This window comes from Gambusia affinis, linkage group LG01 (assembly GCF_019740435.1).
Source record: "Gambusia affinis linkage group LG01, SWU_Gaff_1.0, whole genome shotgun sequence".
Classification (NCBI taxonomy): Eukaryota; Metazoa; Chordata; class Actinopteri; order Cyprinodontiformes; family Poeciliidae; genus Gambusia; species Gambusia affinis.
The window spans coordinates 40661453-40687975 of NC_057868.1; the positions used below are offsets into that span (position 1 = coordinate 40661453).

General features: G+C 42.2%; 1 protein-coding gene across 1 annotated transcript in view; it reads left to right on the forward strand.

Annotated features, from left to right (window-relative positions):
* The window catches only part of LOC122823783 (IQ motif and SEC7 domain-containing protein 2-like), a 105857-nt gene that overhangs the window by 71993 nt on the left and 7341 nt on the right, over positions 1-26523 (forward strand). Inside the window, exons 3-14 of the mRNA XM_044103808.1 lie at positions 14661-14829; positions 15667-15834; positions 15919-16092; positions 16175-16270; positions 18204-18811; positions 19605-20483; positions 20934-21092; positions 21543-21665; positions 21743-21909; positions 22588-22727; positions 22798-22923; positions 23160-23259. Of these exons, the coding sequence (XP_043959743.1) occupies positions 14661-14829; positions 15667-15834; positions 15919-16092; positions 16175-16270; positions 18204-18811; positions 19605-20483; positions 20934-21092; positions 21543-21665; positions 21743-21909; positions 22588-22727; positions 22798-22923; positions 23160-23259 (2909 nt within the window). The remainder of the gene's footprint in view (positions 1-14660; positions 14830-15666; positions 15835-15918; positions 16093-16174; positions 16271-18203; positions 18812-19604; positions 20484-20933; positions 21093-21542; positions 21666-21742; positions 21910-22587; positions 22728-22797; positions 22924-23159; positions 23260-26523) is intronic.

Here is a 26523-nt window from a genome sequence, read left to right on the forward strand (position 1 = left end):
CAGCTTCAGACTGTCACCATGTTTGACTAGCGCTGTCAGATGTAACCAGACTCACAGCAGGCCTGACGCTCAGTTCCAGTTTTGGCTGAAATCCTAGTTTTAATGTGTGTGTGTGTGTGTGTGTGTGTGTGTGTGTGTGTGTGTGTGTGTGTGTGTGTGTGTGTGTGTGTGTGTGTTCTTGTTCATGCTGCTAATTAAATACGACAGCAGTCAGTCGTCTGTGTGAACGTGAAGTAACAGTGCATGTTGCCGTTGAGTCGGTTTTAAAGTTGTTGAGCAACAGGAGCAACAACATCGTCACAAAATGATGACAGGAAGGTAAAACAGTGTTTTTCCTCAGACATCCGGCTTCTTCTGGTGCAAAATCATGTCTGACAGAAACCTTTTAACTGCAGAAGCTCTGAAAGATATTTGAAAAACATCTGATTTTCTGAGCGCCGCTGTGAGGACGGAGCTCAGCGAACTTCCTCAGAATATTTTCATTTCTGTATCATCAAGATGTTTGAGGCAAATATTCATCAGGGCTTTATCTCCCATGAATTAATAATAATTAATAATCTGATAGCTCTGCCTCTGCTCTGTTTTCTCCATTCAGATATTTTTGGTTGTTCATCACAGAGCTTTAAAAATGGCTCTAAAACTTTTCACACTGCCAATTTATTTCTTATGTATTCTGAAAGTTGTTTCGATGTTTTACTTTTTGTGATTGTTTAGCCTATTTCAGCTTGAAAGTATTTATTATTAATCATACTTTTTTATAAGAATTGAAAGAAAATCAGGCTTTTAATTTTTTCTTGACTAAAATCTAAAACATTCAGGAAGTGAAATGGGGTGGAAACAACAGATGTTGGTGTTTTGTTCATGTTTCGTCTTTATGCTGCTTCACTAAATATGTAAGAGTGCAGAATATTTTGAAAACTTCCCAGAATGTCTTCAACAGTTTTCCTGAAAACGTAGTTTTGTTTTCGTCGTTCAGATTAATGAGGTTTGCTGTAATCTGGTTATGATATGGATTATTGAGATCCGCGTCTTGTTGGACGGAGAGGATTAAATCTCTGGACCTCAAACAGAACCCAGGAAAACATCCCAGGTCTACAGCCGAGCGTAGAAACGCTCCAGGCTTCCTGGGACCCGGCGATGCTTCGTCTCTGTCAGAGTGATTGTTTCTGTGGAAAAAGGAAAGACTCTCTGCTGCTGAAGTATTTTTAGCCTCACTGGCAGCATGGCTGGAGGGACGGCAGTGCCAGTCCGACTGAAACCAGCAGTAATTATTGGATGGATTTTCTCTTCAAGGAGGCTGCGATAAACAATTCATTCACTAGAAATCTATTATTTATCGATTTTTAATGTCAGGAAAAGGCAGCAGATGAAGAGAAAATCAGTCAGAATGTATGGATGTTCTGGATGTTCTGGCCAGAAATGATCAAATATTGACGATTATCATCTTCATCATCATCATCCTCCTCTCTGCAAACTGAAACAGTTCAAATATTTAATATTCAACATCTCCATCACAGGTGCATCTGCAGAAACATTCAGCATAAATTCAGAAAGTGAATCTCATGTTGCAGCTGATTAAAAATAAAATTCATACCAAATCTGATTTTAATGAATCTGTTCAGATTATTTCAACAAACCTCGTTTCTTTTTTTACTTTGCATTACTTTACATTATGAAATTAACCAGTCGTTTAATTTAACTCCTGGCCTACAGGGGGCGCTATTTAGTTAAAACTGGAGGAACGGTTTTTAATTTTAGCCGTTGACAGTAGATTAATGTTGCTTTGTTCTGCCCGTTTCTTTACGCTGCGCTCACAAAGAAAATGTGATCAAATTTACATTTTTATTTTATTTTTTTCTGTTTTGAGTCGGACTTTTTCCCGGCAGTCTGATCCGATTCTGATCCGATTCTGAACCGATTCTGATCCGATTCTGATCCGATTCTGATCCGATTCTGAACCGATTCTGATCCGATTCTGAACCGATTCTGAACCGATTCTGATCCGATTCTGATCCGATTCTGAACCGATTCTGGTCCGATCTGACCCGCTTCCATGTGGCACTAAATCAAATCTGATAGATTTTTGTTCCCCACCAAATCCGATTTCTGATTTTAAATGATTTGTTTTTCTCACTTTTGTTCCTTAAAAATGAATTACAAATGATAAAGAATAATTCAAAAGCTTTTATTTAATTTATCCTTGTTGAAAATTGAGTGGAAATCAAAGTCTAAATAAATACAAGCTGTTAAAAACCCAAAGGAGTGCATTTGTGAAAAATAATCTGGATTTTCCAAAAATTAAAAATAAAATTAAATGAGTCGTTAAAATGAATTTATTGACATGGAGTTAAATATTTCAAGCTTTTATTTTCAGTAATCTTGATGATCATGTAAACCTGAAATTAAGTGTTCGGGAGTTAATTTTATTTTAGAATAATTTCAAACCTTTTTATTGATTTATTGAAATTCTGTTATGTGAATAAATGATTCTTGTTCAGTAAAAACCAGAAGGTTTATGTTTTATGTTAAAGCATCGCTGCAGATTTGTGTTTCTGTTTCATTATTCATGTTTTCTTTCTGCGTGTTGAATCCAGGATCACATTCATTCCTGAAACATAAATGGATGTTAAATGAAGCCTCTTCAGCCAAAACTGCGTCTGCTGGACTATTTTTGCTGCTTTATGTTTGCAGTAAACAGGAAATTGATCTCGTTTCTTTGTCACTGAATTTGGTTTGGAGGGAATTCAATGTAAAACGGTTTTTGTGTATCTTTGGGATTCAGGAGTCACTGAAGCATCTGTCTCTGTTTCTGTTTCTGGAAAGTTGGTTTCAGATGAATCAGAGATGAACTGTTTGAACGAGGAGTTATTTATTTACTGCAATCTTAATGCTGCAGTTCTGGAGGGATTTTACTAAGCCACCAACCTAAACTGTTTATTTGGCGTGTTTGTCTGCAGGGCAGCTCTGTTTTCCTTACAAATGATAAAATATTGATGCTTTGTTTGCAGAAAGTTGAACTGCAGAGATTTTGTTCATTTAAAATAAACTGTGTGTGTTTGAGGAAATCAATTCATTAAAAAGGAAGAAAGTTTGTTTTTTGGCAGCAGTTTGCAAAACTCTTTATGTTAAATCTTAAAACTGCTGATTAGAACTTGATTGAGTTTGAATCTGCTTCAAATGTCAACTTTAATGCTTACAGTTCTACATACAGCTGGTTATTTTTAAACATGAATTCTAACTTTGTATCTCAGCTCCAGCTGTGTGTCTGTTTACAGTCAGCAGATTATCTCCAGCGCAGCGCGGTGATGCTAACCGGGATCATTCAGCAGCTTCAGACAGAAGACTGACGTCTTCCTGCTGTTAAAACTTTAAGGTCGATGCCTTTTTAATTCGTCCTGCGTCAGCTGGCCCCCTGCTGAGCTGCTCCTCTGTGATCCACAGTATGAATGCAAAACTCTGAGAAAAACTGAGACCAATAACCTTTCATTTCCCAACATAAACTACGAAGGAGCATTTAAGAGGAAATTCTGTCATTTTTTTCTGCAGGAGAAACATTATTGGACCTTCAGCCTGGAGCAGAGTTGGGCTTTAATGGCTGCAGTGCTGTTAGTCACACTGCGGCAGGAAGGGAGGAAGAGAATCTAATACTGGAGTTTTTATTACTCAGAATCATCATCAAATCTGTGGAAAACAATGTAGTTTAGGAAAAAATACTGATCCAGGGAGACACATTAAATCTTTAAGTGTTTTTTCTAACTGAAAGTTAAGACACGACTCAATGCTAACAATGCTAACAATGCTAACAGTGTTTTAACTTCTCCTCTCAGTCCTTCCTTGACATGCCTATAATTTTTATATGTTCTATTTCGACAGTCGTACATTTTAAATTTTAATTATTGAGTAAATAACAATTGTTACAAAGTCAGGACAGATAGGCTGTAACTATCTGTGATCCTCACAGATAGTTACAGCCTAGGGCGGCTAAAGGTAGCAGCGCTAATGTCTTTTGTCACGGTATTATTCAGTCATTTCTCTGACACTTAATTTTGTTTCAGTTTACAAACATTTTATAAATCATTATGGAAAATATTCACAAACTTATGTGAGCGTAATTTTGTTCTACACAGCATTATTTAGGTTCTGTGATTACACACACTGTTAGCATTAGCTGCTTGCTAATGCTAACAGTGTTCATTGTCTTCATTGGTCTGTTCAGGTCTGATTATGATTGTCTCATTTCATATCACATTTAATATTTCTTCATATTAATCACTCTGACTGCCTGACACAACATTCGAGTTCAGGCATTAGCAAGCATTGCTAATGCTAAATGCTATGTGCTGCTATGTTCAGTGTTTCCATGTTATCCTTTTTCTTATTTTTTATTTTCATGCTGCTCTATGTTCATGTCTTTTCCTTCTTCAGGTTTTTGTTCTCCTAAATATTTTTTTTAACTCTTTCTTGTGTTTTATTTTGTAAGATGCATAATGGTTTTACATGGGACTGTCTGATTTTTGACTATCTGATCTGATTATAAATTTATTAAAATATCAGCACCATTAATAGGGAGGACAATCTTAGATTACAGAAAGAATTTTTACGGCCTAAAAGCTGTAAAAAGTACCGTGCAGCTTTCAGCAGTAAATCATAGTTTAAAGGAGAAACGATAGTGAAATAAAAATGCAGAGGTAAAAGCTGGATAATAAAAACATGTCAGAAGAATTTCTCCTTTCATTTATAAGAGTCATTACAATATTTCCTAATTTCAGCTGCTCCACTCCTGCAGACGGCTTTGATTTGTAATTGCCAGATTACTGTAGCCATCAATGCTAACCCATGCCAGTCTGCACACTAAGCTCCAGTAAATGTTGAGATTTCCTCAAACACAATGATCCAATTATGAAGATTTACATAAATATGCAAATACCTTTTGCAGTGTTTGCCTTTTAGCTGCCCACACTGACACACAGATGTATCATGTGTCATCCTGTCACCCTTTTCACCCAATCACATTGCTGCCCACTCAGGACTAACTGTCTGTTTTCATTAGCACAACCCTGCAGACGGAGATGACAAATCAGCTGCAGCGTCCGAACAGATTCTTGGCTCCGGCTCAAGTCGTTGCAGCCATATTCATTTTCATGTTATTCTGCTGCCAGGCATCATTTGACATGACCTGATGGCTTCAAGATGGAGGGATGTGCTGGATAAATGATAAAAACTAAACTGTGATGTGTGCGTTATATGAGCTCCGGTAGGCCGAGGGATCGACTGCTGCAGCTGCTGCTCATGTGGAAACAGGAGGAGGGATGGGAAACAGAAGGAAGTCAGGATGTGTTCGGCTTGTTTTGGAGCCAGAATCAGTCAGCACCAATAAAATCAAAACTTGGTGTTTGTGTGGAGTCCCTCCGGAGATCTGAGCACGAGCTTTAAAAACGGCCTGGTTTACCAAGACAAACTGAGAGCTGACGGGTGGCATTTGTCATGCAGGAGGAACATTATCGATCCGAGGAGAACTCACCTCATCACTGTCACTGCAGAGCTGCAGAGTCGGGTTATTGGGTCAGGACTTAATGGTCCAAATGTTGTTTGTCAGAGAGCGGTCCTCCAGTGTTCACTGAAAGGAATCTAATATTAGAATGATTTCTTGTTTTTATTACTCAGAATTACCATCACATCTATAAAAACAATACAATGTAGAGAGAAACAGGGCCAGGACTTTAGCACGTTCATTTACATTATTAAGTACATAAATTTAACGCATTAGAAATTTTAATACAATTCATCTCTTTTTGTGATTTTTATTTTTTATTTTTTTACATTTAAAGGTTCCGACCGCAACATGTTTCTGGTACAACCATAAATCTGACGCACAGCCAGCAATCCCACGAATTTACACATTTTAATCAAATCCCACGAGAAAAAAAATCTAAATTTACAGGATCATTGAACAGTTCTGATTTAGAAAAAAAATACTCATTATTCTCCTTCAAATTAAATATACTTTTCTTTTGTTGCCTTAAATGTATTTATTTTAAGTTTTATTTATTTGTAATTAAATTGTGTTTTGTTTTTTGTTTTTGTCGGACTGTGTGTAAAATGTTAATAACATTTCGATGGAGCAAAAAGCACCGTTACTTTATTTAAGTCATTTTTCTTACTGGAAGTTGAGCTGGGGGCTAATGCTAACAATGCTAACTTCGCTAACGTTGTTTGCTTTCCTCCTTATCATATCTAAATTTTTGATATATATTGTTACATACTAAATTGTATTTACTGTTATTTTTGGGCACAACTTTATAAAGTTGTGCTCTAACTGTATAAAGTTAGAGCACCAGCTTTCACTCGTCGTCTTCACAGCGTTATGCTAGGCGCTAAAGGTAAAGGCGCTAATTTGTGTTATTCAGTTCTCTTTTTCTCACTCAATTTTCTTTGTTGTTTTTAATAAATGTGATTAAACATCTCACCTAATCTGGTGTTTAAAGTCTTATTCAACGTTTCTGATCACGTTTTGTTGTAGTTTTTTAAACATTTCTGTATTAATGCGTATAAAAGAAGCAGCGATGGACCATCTGTGTGAGAGCTGGAGAGGCATGCAGTCACTGTGGGAAGCAGATCGATGCCTCTGGGTTTGGTACCATTTGGTGCGGCTCGCTCACCAACCCGTCGATACAGGAAACATTTACACGCTCTTGTAAACGGAGGCTGTGTTTCACTAACCCACATTTCCCCGAGAGGATGTAGAGCGCCGCGTGGCTGCAGGGCAGATGAGCAGGGAGGTTGCTGGTTCCAATCAGAAACAATATGGTTTAGAAATGAGTCGCCGTTATTGAATCAATATCAGGCTTCAGATTACAGCAGCAGTTAGAAGCATTGATTATTTAATGATTTATTTGAATCATTTTGTAGGAAGAAATGATTTTATTTCTGGTAACTTGTTTTAGGGTATTTTCACACTTATGGCTACTTTTTTAGTTCATTTATCTGGATTCCCTTTAGCCGTTACCATAACAACGGCTGCTTCTCATGCAGTCCACATCATAAAAAACATTTATTACAAAAACAGTTAAACATACTTAACATAAGTAACATAGCATATTAATTCATAAATGTGCAATTATTATGACATTTTATATAATAAAATAATTAAGCATGGTTCTTTTAAACTTTGTTACATTTAAAACTGATGAAGTCCAGCGAGTTTCATCTTTTCATTTCCATCCATTTTCTAACATCTCGTCCCCAGTGGGTCTGGAGGAGCTGCTGCCTCTCCAGCTAACGTTCCAGGTGAGAGGCGGGTCACCTGGACAGGTCACCATGTTTTCATTTCTCTAAAGATAAAAATATATTTTGTCCAGTATTCATATATACAAATATTTTCCAGCTCCTGTCCCTCTGTTCGGGTCACCTGGTTGTCCAGAGCCTCAGCACTCCAGCTGACGTCTGGTCCAGTTTGGTTGCAGCACAGGCCTGGTTGGTTGGTTGTTTGTTTGATTGGTTGGTTGGATGTTTGATTGGTTGGTTGGTTGGTTGTTTGGTTGGTGGTTTGGATGTTTGGTTGGTTGGTTGGTTGTTTGGTTGGTTGGTTGGTTGTTTGGTTGGTTGTTTGGTTGTTTGGTTGGTTGGTTGTTTGGTTGGTTGTTTGGTTGGTTGGTTGTTTGGTTGGTTGGTTGGTTGGTTGTTTGGTTGGTTTGTTGTTTGGTTGGTTGGTTGGTTGTTTGGTTGGTTGGTTGGTTGTTTGGTTGGTTGGTTGGTTTTTGGTTGTTTGGTTGGATGTTTGGTTGGTTGGTTGGTTGTTTGGTTGGTTGTTTGTTTGTTTGGTTGGTTGGTTGTTTGGTTGGTTGGTTGGTTGTTTGGTTGGTTGGTTGTTTGGTTGGTTTGTTGTTTGGTTGGTTGGTTGGTTGTTTGGTTGGTTGGTTGGTTGGTTGGTTGGTTGTTTGGTTGGTTTTTGGTTGTTTGGTTGGTTGGTTGGTTGTTTGGTTGGTTTGTTGTTTGGTTGGTTGGTTGGTTGTTTGGTTGGTTGGATGTTTGGTTGGTTGGTTGGTTTGTTGTTTGGTTGGTTGGTTGGTTTGTTGTTTGGTTGTTTGGTTGTTTGGTTGGTTGGTTTGTTGTTTGGTTTGGTTGGTTTGTTGTTTGGTTGGTTGGTTGGTTTGTTGTTTGGTTGTTTGGTTGGTTGGTTGGTTGGTTTGTTGTTTGGTTGTTTGGTTGGTTTGTTGTTTGGTTGGTTGGTTGGTTGGTTGGTTGGTTGTTTGGTTGGTTTTTGGTTGTTTGGTTGGTTGGTTGGTTGGTTGGTTGGTTGTTTGGTTGTTTGGTTGGTTGGTTGGTTGGTTGTTTGGTTGGTTTTTGGTTGTTTGGTTGCTCTGTGTGGTTTCTGGAGCTGGTTACACGCTGCAGATTTATCGACCCGGACGCAGAGTGAGTGCAGGTGTTAGCAGCTCTACGGTTAATCACAGATCATTATTAATTACTGGAGACTGACACTCTGACCTTGTGTGTGTGAGTGACTCGGACAAACCTCTGGTGTGTGTGTTGAAACCTGTGTGTGAATAAGAGAGAAAAGCTTCTCACTCAGTTGAGCTCAGAAACCCCAGCAGTCTGCTGGCTCCAGGCTACAGAAGCCCACCAGGGACATTTACATCAGAGCAGGGACAGCAGCTGAATTAAATCCTCTTTTCAAGCCAAACTGTGATTACTTGAACTGCCTCCCATCATCTTGGCTGCTTTCTCACTTCTTCTCAAGGATCTGAAGCATCTCAGACGGAGAGTTTTGTGTGATTTTACAGTAAAGCAGACAGAACAGAAACGTTTGAGGTAAATCCAGTCTGGTCTTTCTGCTGATGATGCTGATCGGGTTTATTACTCCACAGCCAGTCAGAACTCAGAGTCCGTCTGTAATTAATTGCATTTCAATTGAAAACCAAAATAAGTAATATTTTCAATTTAAAACCTTTTTTCTGATAAATTATTGAATAGATATTTGAGCTCAGGAACATATTTCTAGTTTCTAATCAGTTCTTAGATTGGAGCAAAAATGTTTTTCTATCCATTCATTTTCTCTGATTATTAATGGACAGAATATTATAAATGAGTTTATTCCTTTATTCTAGTATTATTTTGACTTTATTGTCACACGACTTTCTTCTAGTATTATTGCAGCTTTCAGATAATATTCTGACTTTATTATTTCTCAAATCATTACAACCTTTTCTCAGATTATTATGACTTTATTCTGACATTATGATATTATTATTATATTCTGACTTTTTTTCTCTTCATACAGATCCGTCTTCATTTCTATAAATTCTCATTGAAACTTTGAAAACATCGTTTTGCACCTTAATTTAAAATCCAGTGCATGTTTCCATCACAGGATCATATTAAACGTGTTTTTTTCCTGCGTTTGGATCCCAGACTCAGTCGGATCATTCAGTGTTGCCGCAGGTTCTTCGTGTTAAATCAGCGCCGGGTTCCTCCAGTCCGGTTCGGTGACGGTGTGACGCCGCCGCGTCTCGCTGCTGCCGGATGAATTCAGCAGAAAGCTGCTCAGCTTTGACCTTGACCCTCCCACAGAGGACGGCCTGCGGAGCGCGTAGCGGACCGAAAGGCCGGCCGCGCAGCGGGGCGGAGGCGCTGAAAGCTGCAGGAACAGCAGGCGAGCCGTGAGTCTGCCGGGCCGGAGCAGAACCCGGCCTCATGACGCCTGGTTACTTTACCCGTTTTCTGTTTTCAGTCGACGTTGCTCCTGATTCAGGATCAGAAACCAGGCTTCTGCTTTTCAGGTTCACTGAATCTGGATCATTTTAGATCCCTGATCTGATCCTTCATGTTTAGATTTTTTTCCCGGGTTCCTTCATGTTTAGATTTTTTCCCAGGTTCCTTCATGTTTAGATTTTTTCCCGGGTTCCTGCCGTCTGTCAAGTCGTCCTCATCAGTAGTTCAGGTTTTCTGAGTGAATGTTTTTCAAAGCCTTTATTTGGTGGATTCTTAAAGCCTAATCGTTTTAGAGGAGCGTGTTTTGGTTTGTCGTCGTCGAACACAGTGATCAGAAAAACTGCTGCGTCCCGGGCGCACAAAGCAGCGTCACCGCAGATCCTTCCTCCTGCTCTGCTCCAACTGTAGATCATATTAGCCCAACTTTATTTTATAATATTCTGTTGTTTTATACTGCACATAAACATTTTGTACATTGTTTAAATTTATACTAGTCAGCTGAACATTCCTTTGATCAGATTACACTATGTTAACATCAAAGTAGATTTTATGTCATTATTTTTCTATTTTATTTAAAAACAAGTAATTTCATCTATCTAGACATACATATTAACTTAATTTTTTTAGAGTTTGTAAGTAATCGACCAAAAACTTTACACTGACAAAATAAGCAACATTTTCCTCCTTCTGTTGTTTGTTCCAGAGTTTCAGGAAATCATGGAGCTTCTTTAGAAATGTGGACCGTGAACGTTGACATTAGCATTAGCTGCTCCTTGTTTAGCATTGACATGCTGTTTTAGGATAGCATAGCTCAGGCTAACTCCTTTTAGCACAACCTGAACACAATAGTCTTTTCCATCGTCCAATCAGATCGTTTAGAAGCAGAATTTAAAACCCAGAGAAGAAACCACGACGTTGACCGGTGTTAGCTAATGTGCGTCAGATTTATGGGCGTACCGGAAACTTGTCTACACTCCCTCCAGCTTGGAGACGCCAGAGCAGCAAATTGATAAAAAAGAGCAACATATTTATTCATGATGTAAATAAATACATTTCATTTTGTTTGAATGAATCCAGAAGAACAGGGGTCTCAAACTCAATTTCCCCGGGGGCCGCTGGAGGTAGAGTCTGGGTGAGGCTGGGCCGCATCGGGTTTTTCACAAGAAAAGCTCTTACAAAAACATTCCAATGTTATCAAATGTCTTTATTTTTATTTTTTAAACACAAAATAAGATGAAAAAATAAATAAATTAACAATTCCTAAGAAAAAAAATTAATCAGTAATAAATAAATAAAATAATAATAATAAGAAATAATAATAACACAGCAGCTATAGAAGACTAGAGAAATGTAATTATTATAATTCAGATTCAAATGGCTGTATTAACAGTTCTTTAACCTTTAACTTTCTGAACATGAATGGAACATTGAACATAAACTGTTATGAACATAACAGTTTATAAACTGTTTCTTCTGCCTACTTCTTACTGCTAGAGGTCTGGCAGCGCTTCCTCTCGCATAGCCGAGCCACATTTGGCTTAAGGGAGGAGGCAGTTGAGACCCTAAGTAGAGCTTGAAGATGCTCGTCAGTAAGTCTGGACCTGTACTTGGACTTATTGAAGTTCAAGGTAGAGAAGAGCTTCGCAAGTATGTGCTCCCAAAAAGACACATGGTCCGCTTGAACATTCGGGAAAGCTCAGGGAAGCTGGGTGGCAATTCTCTCAAAAATTGCCCAAGCTTGTCTGCTTTTCCACTCACCTCCCTGAACTTGGCTTTGAGTTCAGAGTGGCACTGCGGGTCAATGAGCTCCATTTGAAGCACTGTGATTGGTAAGTTAGTTCAGCTCCGCACACAACACTGACACATATCAAACTCGCGGGCCACGCTAACATTAAACTTTCATATTAAGGTGGGGGCCACAAACTATCGTCCCGAGGGCCGCATCTGGCCCGCGGGCCGCGAGTTTGAGACCCATGCAGAAGAACATGAGAAGAGACTGACATTTGGCTGAAGTTGTTCATAAAAACCCGTTAAACTGCAGAGACACATCCAGGATGCAGATTAAAGCAGGTTTGTGTCTGAGCTCTAAAACTTTCAGGAACTGAAGTTTTAAAGCTGCAGTCTGGCACAGATGTGATGGATTTCCAGCCTGAAGGTCACCTGAAGTTTACCGAATGACCTCTGCGTGCGGCGGCCAGCCAGAGGAGGCTGCGGCGGGCGCATAAATCAAACGCACCAAACCTCGGCTCAACCCTGCAGCTGGCTGAGCTTCAGCTGCCTGCAGGAGAGGAACGGATGTTTTAAATAGATATGAGCCGGAGCAGGACAGCTTCGGTAATGTGTAATTACCCAGAGTGCCTTTCTCTCACTTTCTGCTCCAAGTAGTTCTGGGATTTATGGTTGCTGTTGCTTCGGTGATCTCTTACATCACTGATGTTCCTCGGTCTTCCTGATGCTGGCTGGGCAGGAACTATTTTATTTCTGGGTGTCAGAGTGAAGCAGCTGACAGAGCTGGACAGTACATCAGTATCAATATGTATTGCAATAGATACGTGATCATTTGTAATTGATAATACGTCTGATAGAATATTCAATATATAATATTCACTGAACTCTGATCCTGAGCTGCAAAGCATTCTGGGATATGTAGGCAAAGGAAAAAGCTTTAGTTGCTTAATCTCTCACAGCAAGCTAAGCTACCAGTTAACTCACTCTTTGGTTGCCTAGCAACTCTCTCATTCTCTGGTTACCTAGCAACAACTTGTTCAGTAACTGGCGCAGCAGCAGTTTAATGTTTCACTGTTGTGCCTCAAAACTGCTTAAAAATAAAAACCAACGGTGGAAATGTTTGGAACTTTCTCAAATGTTTAAAACTAAAAACAAATCAATAATTATCAATTATCTTCAACTTCAAAATAAGAGCATAAATATAAACATCTGCTATTTAGTTCACTCCATAACCAAAATTTCAAACATATGTTGAAGTAAAATAGCTGTTCAGGATTTTTCTGGAAGAACCGATAAATGTTTCCAATGTTTCAAAGTCAATAATTAGGAAGTGTCTTTAAAATTAATTTAGGGGAAGCTAATCATTTTTAAAGTTAGCGCTAAGCTAAAAATTAGATCCGGTTTTATCAGATTAGTGGAATTTTCCTGCCATTTTTTCCAATATTTCACTTTTTCACACTATTCAGATTTTTTAGCTCTGTGTTTTTCTTTGCTAACAGAATTAGCAGCAGCTGAAACTGAACGGAGCTTATGACCTGTGACCAGGTAAAGCTGAGGGGTTTGGGTCCAGATCTGTAACTCAGATGGTGCTGATGGTCCAGAACCTCCAGAACCGGGTCCATTCAGAGGCGGCTACACAAACACGCTGCTCTCCAACACGTTCCTGCTGAGCCTGTCCCAAACGCAGCACACTGAACACCCACACACACACCGCAGCGCCTGCTATGACTCAGCCGTGTGTGTGTGTGTATGTGTGTGTGTGTGTGTGAGTGTGTGTGTGTGAGTGTGTGTGTGTGTGCTGGCAGTGCCCACGTCGGCCTCCCTGCCAGCTTCACGGATGTCTTAGATTAACACAGAAGAGCCTCTTTGACGATGAAACAAGCAGAGTAAAGATGGCCGCCACGCAGATTCCTCCTCCTCCTCCTCCTTCAGCTTCTCAGTGACTCATCAATAAACTGATTGATCTTCTATCAGTCCGCCTGTTTCTGCCAGCAGAGATCTTTAGGCTTGAACAGAGCGCCTGGTTCTGAAGGACTTCTGAAGGTTCTGATCCAATAAGTGATGCTGACGGATCAGAACCGGGCCGGAGCTTATGTGGCTTACAGTAGTTTAGTTCTGGTTTACTTTAGATTAATCCATTTGCATATTTTATTTGATTGATGATCCACTTCTAATCCAGCGTTTTCCTCTGCTAGGAGCCCTGCTGCTCCAATAAAACCAAATATAATATTATAATTGTGTTTATTGCTGATAATAGAAAAGGTGGTTTTATGTTTGTTGTGCAACATCTGCAGCTGATATCTAGAACTGAACTGGGTTTTAAAAGTAATTTAATGGTTTTAAAAGTCAAACTGGCTTTTTGTATTTTACTGAGTGACTTTTCTTTCTTTCTTTTCCGTATTTGTGGAAAGTTTCATTTATCTGAACTCTGTTCAAAGTAGTTCAACGATTAACAGGAATAATTCTGGTCATTTAGCCGGACAAAAGAAAAATCAATGGTGGTTCATATATTTTTACCACATTGTTCATCTCTTAATAAATGTCACAGATCCAAAACTAAATATTTAGTTAGCAAGCTATTTAAAACCAAATCTCTTTATGCAAATTTCTAATCAAACGTTTAACTTGCTTTTTAATTATTTAGTTTAAAGATGCTGCTAACTAAACATTAGGCTTATTAATGAAATATTTAGTTTGAAACTGACATTTATAGATGATATTGAAAATATAACTTTGAAAAATGAACCTTTGTTTCTTTCTCTTGAATAAACCAAATTATTAGATCATTTTTGAGTTTGTAACTTTCCAAACGTCGCTCCATGTCCTCTGTCAGTCGATTCACTTTGTTAGAAAATATGAAAATAGAAACAAACTTAAGTTTAATTTTCTTTGTACTGCAACATAATTTTAGTTTGTTGGGAAAATAAAATTCCCAACAACAGATTTGGACAAAAAATGTTTACAAAAATGACCTGGTTAAAAACAAAAATGAACTGTTTTATCCAGACCGTCACCTTTTAACTGAAATCTTAAAGCTCATGAACTGGTTGGTGACCGTCTGTTCTGACCCGGTCCAGATGAACTTGGTACTCTGGAGAACAGTTGGGTCCGTTTCACAGCCGTTTATTCCTGCTTGTTGATTTGGTTTCATGAGTTCTGGTCCAGACTGGTTCCAGTTAGTCCCAGCTGACCCAGCAGCTCTGTCTCTGTCTCTCGCTCAGCGTGGAGGGCGACCCTCAGTGTCCGGAGGTCCTCGCCTTCTCAGACTCGTCCTTTGGGCATCCTCCTCCCTTCCATCGCTATAGCAACAGCCCCCTCTCCAGCCCCTGCGACCCCTACGGCCCCGCCTCCGGCACCGGCCCCCTGGGAGCCTCTCACTCGCAGACACAGGTACCGACCCACAAAGTTCTGGTTCTCCCGTTAAATAAACAACCTAGGGTTCAAAAGTATTCATACCCCATCCACAATTTGTCACAAGCTAAATTATTTTACTGGAGTTTGATGCGATAGTCCAACACCAGGTCGTATTTAGCTCCATCATCCCATTGGTTCTGACCTGCTTCCCACAGCATGATGCTGCCACCACCAGGTTCTGAGTGTGTATGGTGAGTTCACAGTGATATGAACTGTTAGTGTTTTACACTCCACACTGATTGAAACAAGGCTGGTGTTCTTCTGCTCAGTCTTAATCTTTCTTTCACATGTTAGTAAATTTCCTACAGAAACCAAGTGAACAAATTCCTGCTAATTTGCTAAGCTAATTTTTCCCCAATAACTTAATTTCAAACTAAAGATAAAACACAGACAGTAGAGCCCAAAATATAAACATTATTACAATATCTAAGGGGATTATGGAACATGTAAATGATGTCATATTGATTAGTATCAGGATTAGTATCCGGTGTTGGTGTCGTACATTAGCATTAGTGAAACTAATGTTTATGATTAGATTAGATCTTTTACTCATCTTCACTTTCTACCTTCCTCACTTGATTAGATGCTTATAAATTACTGTCTGAACCTGAAGCCATGCCATAGTAAGAAGGGTCTTAATGAGAGAATATTAAAGAGAAAATCAACAATTTAAATACATTTGTAAAACAAAACACTGTAAGAACAGGATATTGCAAAGTAAAAAACATTGTTAAAGGATAAGATGATCCATATAAAACTGGTTGCTGCAGACAAGCAGCAGTTTCTGCAGCTCTTCTCTCTGTCTGTCTCCAGGGCAGCTCCCCCATCTCTCCCCCCAGCCCCGCAAGCCTCGCCTGGGCTCAGCGCAGCAGACATCAGCCGGCCAGCCTGGCGCTCCGCAAGCAAGAGGAGGAGGAGAGCAAACGCTGCAAGGCGCTATCTGACAGCTATGAGCTCTCTACGGACCTCCAGGACAAGAAGGTACCGCTCCGCGATCGGGCGCCTGTGATTCCCTGAGGATGGAGAACGTTTTGCTGCATCTCTTCTGATTGGTCCATCTGGTAGGTGGAGATGTTGGAGAGGAAGTACGGGGGCCAGTTTGTGTCCCGGCGGGCGGCGAGGACGATCCAGGCGGCGTTCAGGCGGTACCGCATGAACAAGAAGTTTGAGAGGCTCCGCAGCTCAGCGTCAGAGAGCAGGATGACCCGCCGCATCATCCTGTCCAACATGAGGCTGCAGGTAGGACCGCGTTCAGACTGGACCAGCCAAGAGTTGATCTGGTTCTGATCCGGTTGGTGACGACTGTTTCCTCTGAGCGCAGTACTCGTTCGATGAGCGGCAGCCACAAGGTCAGGGGTCGCCGGGCCAGCAGGGTTCAGAGGACGCTGGAGACGTAGACGACTCTTTCTCCAAACAGGCAACCACATTCTTGTTTTCTACTTCCACCTGTGCTCCACTAATGTCAACCAAACATTTAACATTTACAAGTTCAAAGACAACAGGGTGTCATCTGCATAAAGCAGGACCTTCAGATTGAGTTTCTGTGCAGAAAACCTTTGGAATCTGTTTTTCTGGAGCCTTTGTGAATCTGCTACACCATCCAGCTGCATGTGGGGTTGAGACACATTTTGGTTTTCGGCCAGAGTTTTTTGTTTGGACCAGCAGCTGTTCTATTGGAGCCATTTTCCTGAACTTTGAAGGTCAAAGCACTTCAGCCTCACAGAAATGGCATTTTGAAGAGTGGCCAAAAAATATGGACCTCTATGCTGTCTCTATAAATTATTGATAATTGTTTAGGGTGATTACTAGTAATTTAATTAACTGCATTTTGTGGACTTCCTGATAGTAAAGAAGTAAGGCAGTCTTGAAGGAAGAAATGCATTGACTAGTTTCTCACTCCTAGACAGAAAGTTTCTAATTTCGGCAATAATCCGGAAATTTAAGAAAGAAATCCAGGAAACATGTTTACATGATTAAGGCTGCAGCCACACGAAACCCTGTTCAGTCCACTTTAATCTAACTCCAGTCCGTCTGTCTAAAAACAACAGTCCTCTTGGTGAGATGTGAACGCTAACTGACCTCTGACCTCTGGTCCTTCAAACCTCAGTCTGGGTTCGGTTGAAGTGAACTCTGATTCGGTTTGAATGCATGTGTGAACGCCAAGTGAACTGGAGACCGCTCCAAAAGCAGGAAGTGAAATGCAGCGCAGGGCATTCTGGGTAAATCCAACCAAAGCTAACATGTTAGCCTAGCGCTAGCAGCAGAAATGTCTCCTGGTCTTCAGCCAAAGACTAAAGAGAAATCCTCCAACACTAAAATCTGACGCCTCCATCTTGTTTCCATCTGGTGAAGAAGGAAGTTGCTCTCAGTGTCTTCAGAGGTTTTGTGTCGTTTCCTTCAGTAGTTGTTGGTGCAGCGCCCCCACAGGCCAGGAGGGGAACAGGTTGGTTTGACTCAGAACCACAGCAGCTGCAGGTGGAGCAGATGATGGAGTTCTGGTTCCAGTAGAACCGGGTCGACCGGACTGAAGGAGGGAAGTAGACTAAAATTATAAATGCTGGTCAAAAATAACAGAGAGGTTGAGTACTTTCAACACACCTTGATTTGGGCATTAATTCTTTGGTGGGAGTCAAATCTTGACTTGTCAACGATTTCCCTCCAAATCTGTCAGATTGTATCATTTTATCCACAGAACATCAGCCGGGGGAAAATCCACCATTTGTGGTTATTTTTAGAGTATTTGTCCAACCAACCCTAACTAATCTGCAGCTTGTTGGAAACATGTTCAGCTGGTGTTTGTTCTTTAATTTAAAGGGGACCTGTTTCACAACCTCATTTCTTTGTACTTTCATTTTGATCTCAACTGTTTCTAAAAACAACCTAAGCCCTTAAAAAAACACCCAGATGATTATTGGCAATAAGTGAACAGTTTCAAAAACCTCAGGACGCCGTTACCTAGCAACCCGAGCCTACCGCTGTCTGCTGTACAATGGCTGCTAGAAAAGACAGGTGTGTCGTTGCTGACTTATCATCCAGAAACCACTGGCTGCGGTCTTGTTGGTTGCGCAGGAGGCTCCACTTTTCAAAGAGGTGTGGTAATATAATTTAGCATCTGATTGGGGGGGCGTGGCCAGCAGCTCATCTGGATCTAAAGTGACAGAAGCGCTAAAACAGCTCAACTGAAATCTGTTTATGAATAATTTTGCACGAAAACTGTAATGAACATGTTTTGTTTATCCCATAGTTCTGTCCTAACCTGTTCAAGGTCACCTTTAATACATTTATCTGATCAGATAAATCCCGTCTGGACGGATTCTAGTCGTCTAAACGTTTTTCTTCGTCCTTTGCAGGTGAAGTCTCTGGCTGACTCCATGGACGACTCGCTCACCTGCCAGTCCGGCCGCGAAGACTCCCAAGATGTCGGCGGAGAAGGAGAGGAGGACGAGGATGAGGAGGAGGGAGACGAGGACGAGGAAGAGGAGGAGGAGGAAGACGAGGAAGAGGATGAGGAGGTGGAATACAGGCAGTGCGGATGGCGCAACACGAACACGGCGCCGCGGCGCGCGCCCGGCCGGACGGAGGGAGGCCGGGGGGGCGTGGCCATGCACGAGGACAGCACCGCCACCTCCTTCAGTGACGTCACGCTCTACATGGACGAAGGCTGCCTCCCGTCCTCGCCGCTGTCCCGTCCCGCCTCCAGCTCCGACACCGACTACTGGGTCGGGGGCCCAGGGGGGAGGGAAGACAGCAGGGAGACGGAGGGAGGAAGCAGCACCAGCCGGAGGAGCAGCACCCCCTGCACAGAGTGCCGAGGAGAGTACCGAGGAAGAGGAGGAGGAGGAGGAGCAGGAGGAGGAGGAGGAGGAGGAGGAGGAGGAGGAGGAGGAGGAGGAGGAGGACACCTTCCTGTCCTCACCATCGAACCGCCCAGCGACAGTTCAGTGGACATGAGCGACAGGTCGGCACTCAGACACTTCACTAGATATAAAGCTGTGAAAAACATTAACCTCACAGATTATAAATGTTTTCAAAATTAGTTTAGTCAACACAAAATAACCAGAAACTTTCAAATGAAGATTTAATTCATTAAGAGAAAAAACATCCAGATGAACCTGGTGAAAATTAACCACCTTTAAACCCAGTTATAGCCAGTTAGCATTAGCTCCCGCTAGATAAATTGTTGTTTTAGTACTTTAGCGTGAGCTTCCGCTAAATACCATGTTGGCGTATGGCTTAGCTTTAGCTAAAGTTCTGTCTATGTTTAGCTCAGGTAATGTTAAGTTAGCTCTGGATCCAACATGCAGCTGAAATCACTTGGACTGGTTTACTGCATGCAGAGCAAAAGCTGAACTGGCCCTTTAAATAAGAACTTGTTTTAACTGTTGGCTGCTAAGCTAGTCTGTTGTAGATCAGCTGTAGATCAACCCGGGATGTTCTGCCTCTTGAACCAGCAGCTCTTCTGATGATCACGTTCATATGCCTGTTTAGGAAACCTGAAGTCTTCAGGGTCACTGAGGACTTCAGGTTAGATGATCTGCAGCAGCATACACACGTAACGTCTCATTCAAATGACTGCATTACCTGCTACCACTGCAGCAGAGGCCTGTTATGATTCAGTTATAACAGGCCCCCACCTTGATGGAGGAAGTGGATCCATAAAGCTTCCTGCTCTGAGTAGATCTTCATCCCTTTATTGGCAGGTTTGAACAGGATCTATGAGTTATTATCTACACAAATTTGTGTGTCTTTAGATCGGAGCGAGGGTCTATCGGACGTCTGGTGTACGAGCAGGAGTCCTCTGGAGGGGAGCGAGGAGGAGAGAGGGGCAGAGGAGGAGGTGAAGGTGAAAGTGGAGAAGACGAGCTTGGAGCAGGAAGCAGCGAAGCCGAATCTCCACAAGGAACCATCAAACACAAGCCAAACGGCCGCTCGGTCGCCATGGCGCAGGGACAGACGCGCAGCCCCGCTAACGTCCCCCTGCCGATACCGTCGGCCCGGACGCTGCCCCACCCGCTCCAACACCCCCACCCGCCCCACCCCTCTGCCATCCCCCACCTTCCCACCATCCTCCACCACCACCCGCAGTACAGCCAGCACGTCATGCACATGCACCACGCCCACGCCGGCGGCCCCTACATGCAGCATCCGCACCACTTCGCCCAGCACCACTACCACCATCTGCACCACCAGCACCACCACCTCCCACACTCGTACCCAGAACCCCCTGCGTCTCCGTTGCCCTCCCCGGTTCCACCTCTCACACCTTTGTCCCCGCTGCCACCGCCTCTCACGCCCTCGCCGATGTCGTCCTCCTCAGTGCTGCAGAACCTGGAGGGGCAGCAGCACCTCGCCCACCACCCACTCCTCCACCACCACCACCACCTCCTCTGCTCAGACGGAGACAACGAGAGCGTCAACTCCACCACCACCAACTCCAACGACGACACCACCGTCAACAACTGCAGCTCCGGCTCGTCGTCCAGGGACAGCCTGCGGGAGCCGATGGGCGGCGCCTCGCTGGGGAAGCAGACCTACCAGAGGGAGAGCCGCCACAGCTGGGACTCCCCCGCCTTCAACAACGACGTGGTGCAGCGGCGGCAGTACCGCATCGGCCTCAACCTCTTCAACAAGTGGGTCCAAGATCAGAACATTTCATTTATATGGCCCAGCAATAGTGCCAAAAGTAAGGCTTTGGTTCACCCAATGGTGGCTACTTACTTATTGCAGGAAGCTAAATTCATACCGATCTGATTGGCTGGCACTGGTTCACCGATCGGCTGGTCCTGGCTGATGACTAGCATGTCTGCCTTCTCCCTCTGCATTAGCATGGACATGCTAGCATTAGCTTTGCATAGGCTAACAACTAGCCTGCTAGGTGGTCACCCACTGGATTGTCTACTTTGTCTGCTGTCTATTAGCACAAATAGTTTGGTGTTAGCATCAGTATGTCACTTACAGATAGTGTATGTCAGCCATTTTTCTTTTGGTCATAATGCTGTTCACCAATAAAACACAGATATGCAATACTACATCAGCTGCATAAGAAGAAACATGAAAGTTCTGTTTCTGCTGGTCCACAGGAAGCCGGAGAAGGGGATCCAGTACCTGATTGAGAAGGGCTTCGTGTCGGACACTCCGGTCGGCATCGCCAGGTTCATCCTGGAGCGGAAAGGACTGAGCAGGCAGATGATCGGAGAGTTCCTGGGCAGCCGGCAGCAGTTCAACAAAGACGTCCTCGAGTCAGAGCAACATTCGATTTCTGTGTTTTTAAATGGCAGCAGATTAAATGTTTGTGATTAGCGCTTTAGCGTTAGTTACTGCATGTGAGTGACCCGATGCAACCGGCTGAGTTTACTAGGAAACATTTTAAATTAATTTTTAATACTTAACTGAGCTCACTGTGTGTTTGATGACTGGGGTCAGTTGGGTTGCATGTCTGATTGAACTAAAACAATTATTTTTTTGCCTTGAGACGACACTTGTTCTGAATTAAACTATTGTTTATGATTGATTTTACAGCACTAGTTTAATGTTTATGATTAAAGCTTTAGGGTTAGTGGAACGAATGTTAGCAGAATTAGCTTAGCTAACTGTTTAGTAATCGGTGTCCAGCGCTGGGTGTGAATTTATTTTGCAGACTCAAAGTGTTTGTTGAGGTTTAGTCAGAGTTCCTGTGTTCCTCTGTGCAGCTGCGTCCTGGATGAGATGGACTTCTCTGGGATGGATCTGGACGAAGCCCTGAGGAAGTTCCAGGCGCAGATCAAGGTTCAGGGTGAAGCTCAGCGGGTGGAGCGGCTGGTGGAGGCCTTCAGGTATCTGTGAGGTCCAGTCCATCAGCGCAGACGTTTCAGATCTTCAGTTTGTTCCAGCTCCTTGTTTCCCTCTGCAGTCAGAGATACTGCGTCTGCAACCCGGTGCTGATCCGGCAGTTCCAGAACCCAGACACCATCTTCATCCTGGCCTTTGCCATCATCCTCCTCAACACGGACATGTACAGCCCCAACGTGAAGCCAGAGAGGAAGATGAAGCTGGAGGACTTCATCAAGAACCTGAGGGGTGAGTGGGGAACACGGCAGCTGGGAGGGAGGAGCGAGAGAGCTGCTGCTGCAGCAGGAGAGCTGCTGCTGCTGCAGGAGAGCTGCTGCTGCAGCAGGAGAGCTGCTGCTGCAGCAGGAGAGCTGCTGCTGCAGCAGGAGAGCTGCTGCTGCAGCAGGAGAGCTGCTGCTGCAGCAGGAGAGCTGCTGCTGCAGCAGGAGAGCTGCTGCTGCAGCAGGAGAGCTGCTGCTGCAGCAGGAGAGCTGCTGCTGCAGCAGGAGAGCTGCTGCTGCAGCAGGAGAGCTGCTGCTGCAGCAGGAGAGCTGCTGCTGCAGCAGGAGAGCTGCTGCTGCAGCAGGAGAGCTGCTGCAGCAGGAGAGCTGCAGCAGGCTGCCGTCATCCTCCATTTAATTTAGAAAGATCTGGACTTTTTAAAAGTTTTTGTTGTCTCTTTTGGCCTTTATTGGTAGGAATCTGACAGGAAACTTTAGACATTAAATGTGTTGGAAATATTCATGGGTAAAATTTAACTCCTTAAAATCTCCATCATGCTCCAAATGAAGATGCAACGCTGGATGAGTTTCACTAAAATGATCTTTCTCAGATGTTTTCAGCCTGACATGAATGAATGAATATTGGTGAAGATGAAACCTCTGAATAAACCTCTGAATGTCCTGATGTGTTCATCTGGTCCTGCAGGCGTGGATAACGGCCAGGACATCCCCAGAGACCTGCTGGTGGCCATCTATGGCCGCATCCAGAAGTGGGAGCTGAGGACCAACGACGACCACGTGTCGCAGGTCCAGGCGGTGGAGCGCATGGTGATCGGCAAGAAACCGGTAAGAACCTCCCAGGCGGACAGGAAGCCGCGCTCTGAGCCGGGCTGAGCGCTTCCTGTGTGTGCTGCAGGTTCTGTCGCTGCCGCACCGCAGGTTGGTGTGCTGCTGCCAGCTGTTCGAGGTTCCCGATCCAAACCGGGCCCAGAGGAGTGGCGTCCATCAGAGAGAAGTCTTCCTGTTCAACGACCTGCTCATGGTAAGCAGCCGGAACCACAGAGAGGGGAAGGATTTCATGGTTACACCGAGGGAAAAAGGTTTGCCGTTTCACTGGGAGTGAGAATGTTTTTATTCCTTCTGGAAGGATTTTCTCAAAATGTTTTCCTCAGAAATGAAGAAGAGAGACAAATGAAAGCAATTTGTCCTCTGTTTATTCTCTCCATCTCATTGCTTTTTTCTTTTCTTTCTCTTCCTCCTCCTCTTCCTCCTCCTCAGGTAACGAAGATCTACCAGAAGAAGAAGACGTCGGTGATGTACAGCTTCAGGCAGTCGTTTCCTCTGCTCGACATGCAGGTCCACACCTTCCAGAACACCTGTACGTACGGCCCCACCTTCCTCCCCTTCCTCTTCCTCCTCCTCTTCCTCGGCCACAGCTCTATTTTTACGCCTCAGTCGCCAGGCTGAACAGACTCTGGGGAAACAATCTGAGCTCATAAAACTCTGTAAATAGCATCACATGTGCACCATAATGACAACAATATTCCAGCTAATCCTCTGGAAATTTGAAATCCAACTTCAGATCTGAAACATTCAGATCTGAAACATTCAGATCTGAAACATTCAGATCTGAAACATTTCTTCCTTATTGAGGAAGATTATGGTGGAAACTTGAGGTGGAAACTCTTCATCGGGCATTTAGGTTCAAACAAAGATAGAAAACTAGCTGCTCTGTTTTTGACTGGAAATTTGGGGAATAAAAAATCAACAGTTATGAAAATACAGCAGTAAGTCTAAGCCTGAACTTTGACTAGGACATTTAAACACTTGCATGTTCAGGCTGGTTGTCCTGCTGGAAGGTGAAGCAACCTTCCTCTGGGCTGGATTTTATTTAAGGTTGCCAGAGTAAAGGGGGTAAATTGAAAAACATGCCCAACCTTTTCTTCCCACTTCATGGTGGAAGATAAAATCTTCTGCGATGATGAAATGTGTTAAAACATACACAGGGTCTGAATATGTTTTAAAGGCACTGGACATCTGAGAAGATCTTAAATGTTTTTAAATGATTTGGTTGAAATGTGGATAAAAACTGGAGGCAGGTCTTGTGATAAACGAGTTTAGCTTTTAATTTAAGACTCCATGAAACTCTAAAGATCACAGCGTTTCATAAACATGAGTCATAAATCAGGACACAGTTAGAGATGAATCAGAAGGAAGCGTTAGGTGTTTTCAGCAACGCAGGAAGATTTAAGTCGCCATAAATCCTGTTTGGCTGCAACATCTCAACTTTCTCACACTTTCTGTTTGATTCATGGAACCGCAGAGAGCGACTCAGATAAAAACTGATTTTCCAACAGAGAATAAAATGTTAATATTTTTATGTAAGTTTGTTTAGTTCTGCATCATTTTTATTAAATCCATCCGTCGGTCCAACTGTGCCTAAACAGGCTTTTCTCTTATTTTGTTTTGTGAAAAAGAAAAGACCTGGCTGTCAACACATTTGTTTCCTTTTATAAAAAAGTCACCAGAGGGTCTGGAAAGTTGTTGAGTTGGTAACAGTTCAGTTGCTCGTCCTGACCACGCCCCCTCATAGGCCCCGCCCATCACCCCCTCATCCCCACCATTGGCCACGCCCCTCGTCGTATCTTGGCCCCGCCCCTTTTTGTGGATTGTTTTTTGGGTCTGTGGTTAAGTGTTCATGGGGGTTAGTTACAGTTCACCTTAGTTCAGTTAACTGTTACACTTTGGATTTAGCTAACCTAAATATTCGGTATTTTGCAACAAACCATTCATGTTCTTTCTGTAATTTAAAAGATAAATAATAATAAACAATAAACAGCAGCTTTCAAACCTTAAATGAATAATGACTAAAGTAGACGGCTGAGGACGCTGCCCTGAGGTACACCCCCACCAACGGCTTCTTAACTTTTATTTCTACCATTTGAGGTTTAAACTAACCACATTTTTTATATATTATTAAATCTCATAACCTCCAGCTTAGTAATTAAGATTTTATAATCTAATACTTTATGTTGGTCCAACATTTTCTGCCTCTTTCCTATTTAGATCGGTTTGATGAAACATTATTTATTAGTTCCTGAAATAATAATAAACAAAATGAAACCAGTTGATAATATTTGGGTTTCTCCTTTTTAAATAAAAATGTCACCTTTGCTTTCTAATCTCCATATCTTTATAATTCTGCTGCTGTGAACGTTTTCTTTAATTGGATCAGGACTGAGATCAATGGACTCCCTGCTGCTGGTGGAGGACCGGATCAGATCCACAACCCGGTTCTCCTCCTGGTTCTGGTGAACCGGGGGAAACTCAGCCAAGCATCATTAGACGCCTGATTTTACTTTCAAACCTTCTAAATAAGAAGACGAGTGGATAAAAGTCTCGGCTGTTTCTGGCTGTTCACATCTGGAACAATCTGCCAGGTGTCGCCGTGATGCGTTCTGACGACACGTTTGTGTGTCGTAGGAATCCGCAGCGTCGTCTCTGTCTGTTCAGGCTGTTAGCTGCTGCTGTTGTTGACAGTTCTGGTTCAGCAGCCGGACCCAAACGGACCTGGCAGCCTGGTGACAACTGTGACCAGGACAGACTGTCGCACATGATTCATCAGCGCAGCGAGAGAGAGTGTGTGTGTGTGTGTGTGTGTGTGTGTGTGTGTGTGTGTGTGTGTGTGTGTGTGTGTGTGTGTGACAGAGTTCAAGGAGATCAAAGTCCGCCTTCATATTCTCAACATTAAAATTATATTTTGAGTTTATTTCAGTTTATTTTTGAATGGTTGTTTCTGCACATGAATACAATCTATATTATATTAAGTACAATATAATCTGTACTTATTATGTATAATATATATAATTATTATATTATATTATATTATATTATATTATATTATATTATATTATATTATATTATATTATATTATATTATATTATATTATATTAAAATGACTTTCCTGGCTGGATGGAGATAATGTATGTTCTACAAAATATACTGTGTTATTTCAATAAAAAGACATCTATATTTTTAATTTTTAAAAAAATGAAATGAAGTTTATTCGAACATGATACAAATATAAAAAAAAATAAAATAAAATAGTGCACAGTAACAAGAAGTGCATAAGAAAGAAGAGAAAATACAGATTTTTAGTTTCAGTTAACATATCATGCTCAAAATGGGGTAGGAAGAAGTGAGAACTTATAAACTCCTACCCCTAAACACTTGAGACTTTAGAGTCCTACTGTCATTAAAAAAATCAAAATCAAAGTGGCAGTCAGAAGTAACAGTTACTAATATTTACCTATACATTTTACATTTTATGCTGGTTTATCTTTCTAAACCCTTACACCACGTTGTTATCTTCAATACACACCTTATTGCTTTCTGTCCCCATGTGTGTATCTATTGAAAATTACCTCTTTGTACTTTCTTTTGAATTGAGTTAAACTATTGCTTTGTTTTAAATCTTCATGTAACTTATTCCATAACTTTACACCTTTAATTGAAATACAGAAGCTTTTTCTTGTTGTTCTAAAATTGCGGATCTTGAAGTTTGAGTGACCCCTTAAGTTATACCCCCCTTCTCTTTCAGAAAACGTGCTCTGTATGTGCTCAGGTAACAACTTTTTAGATA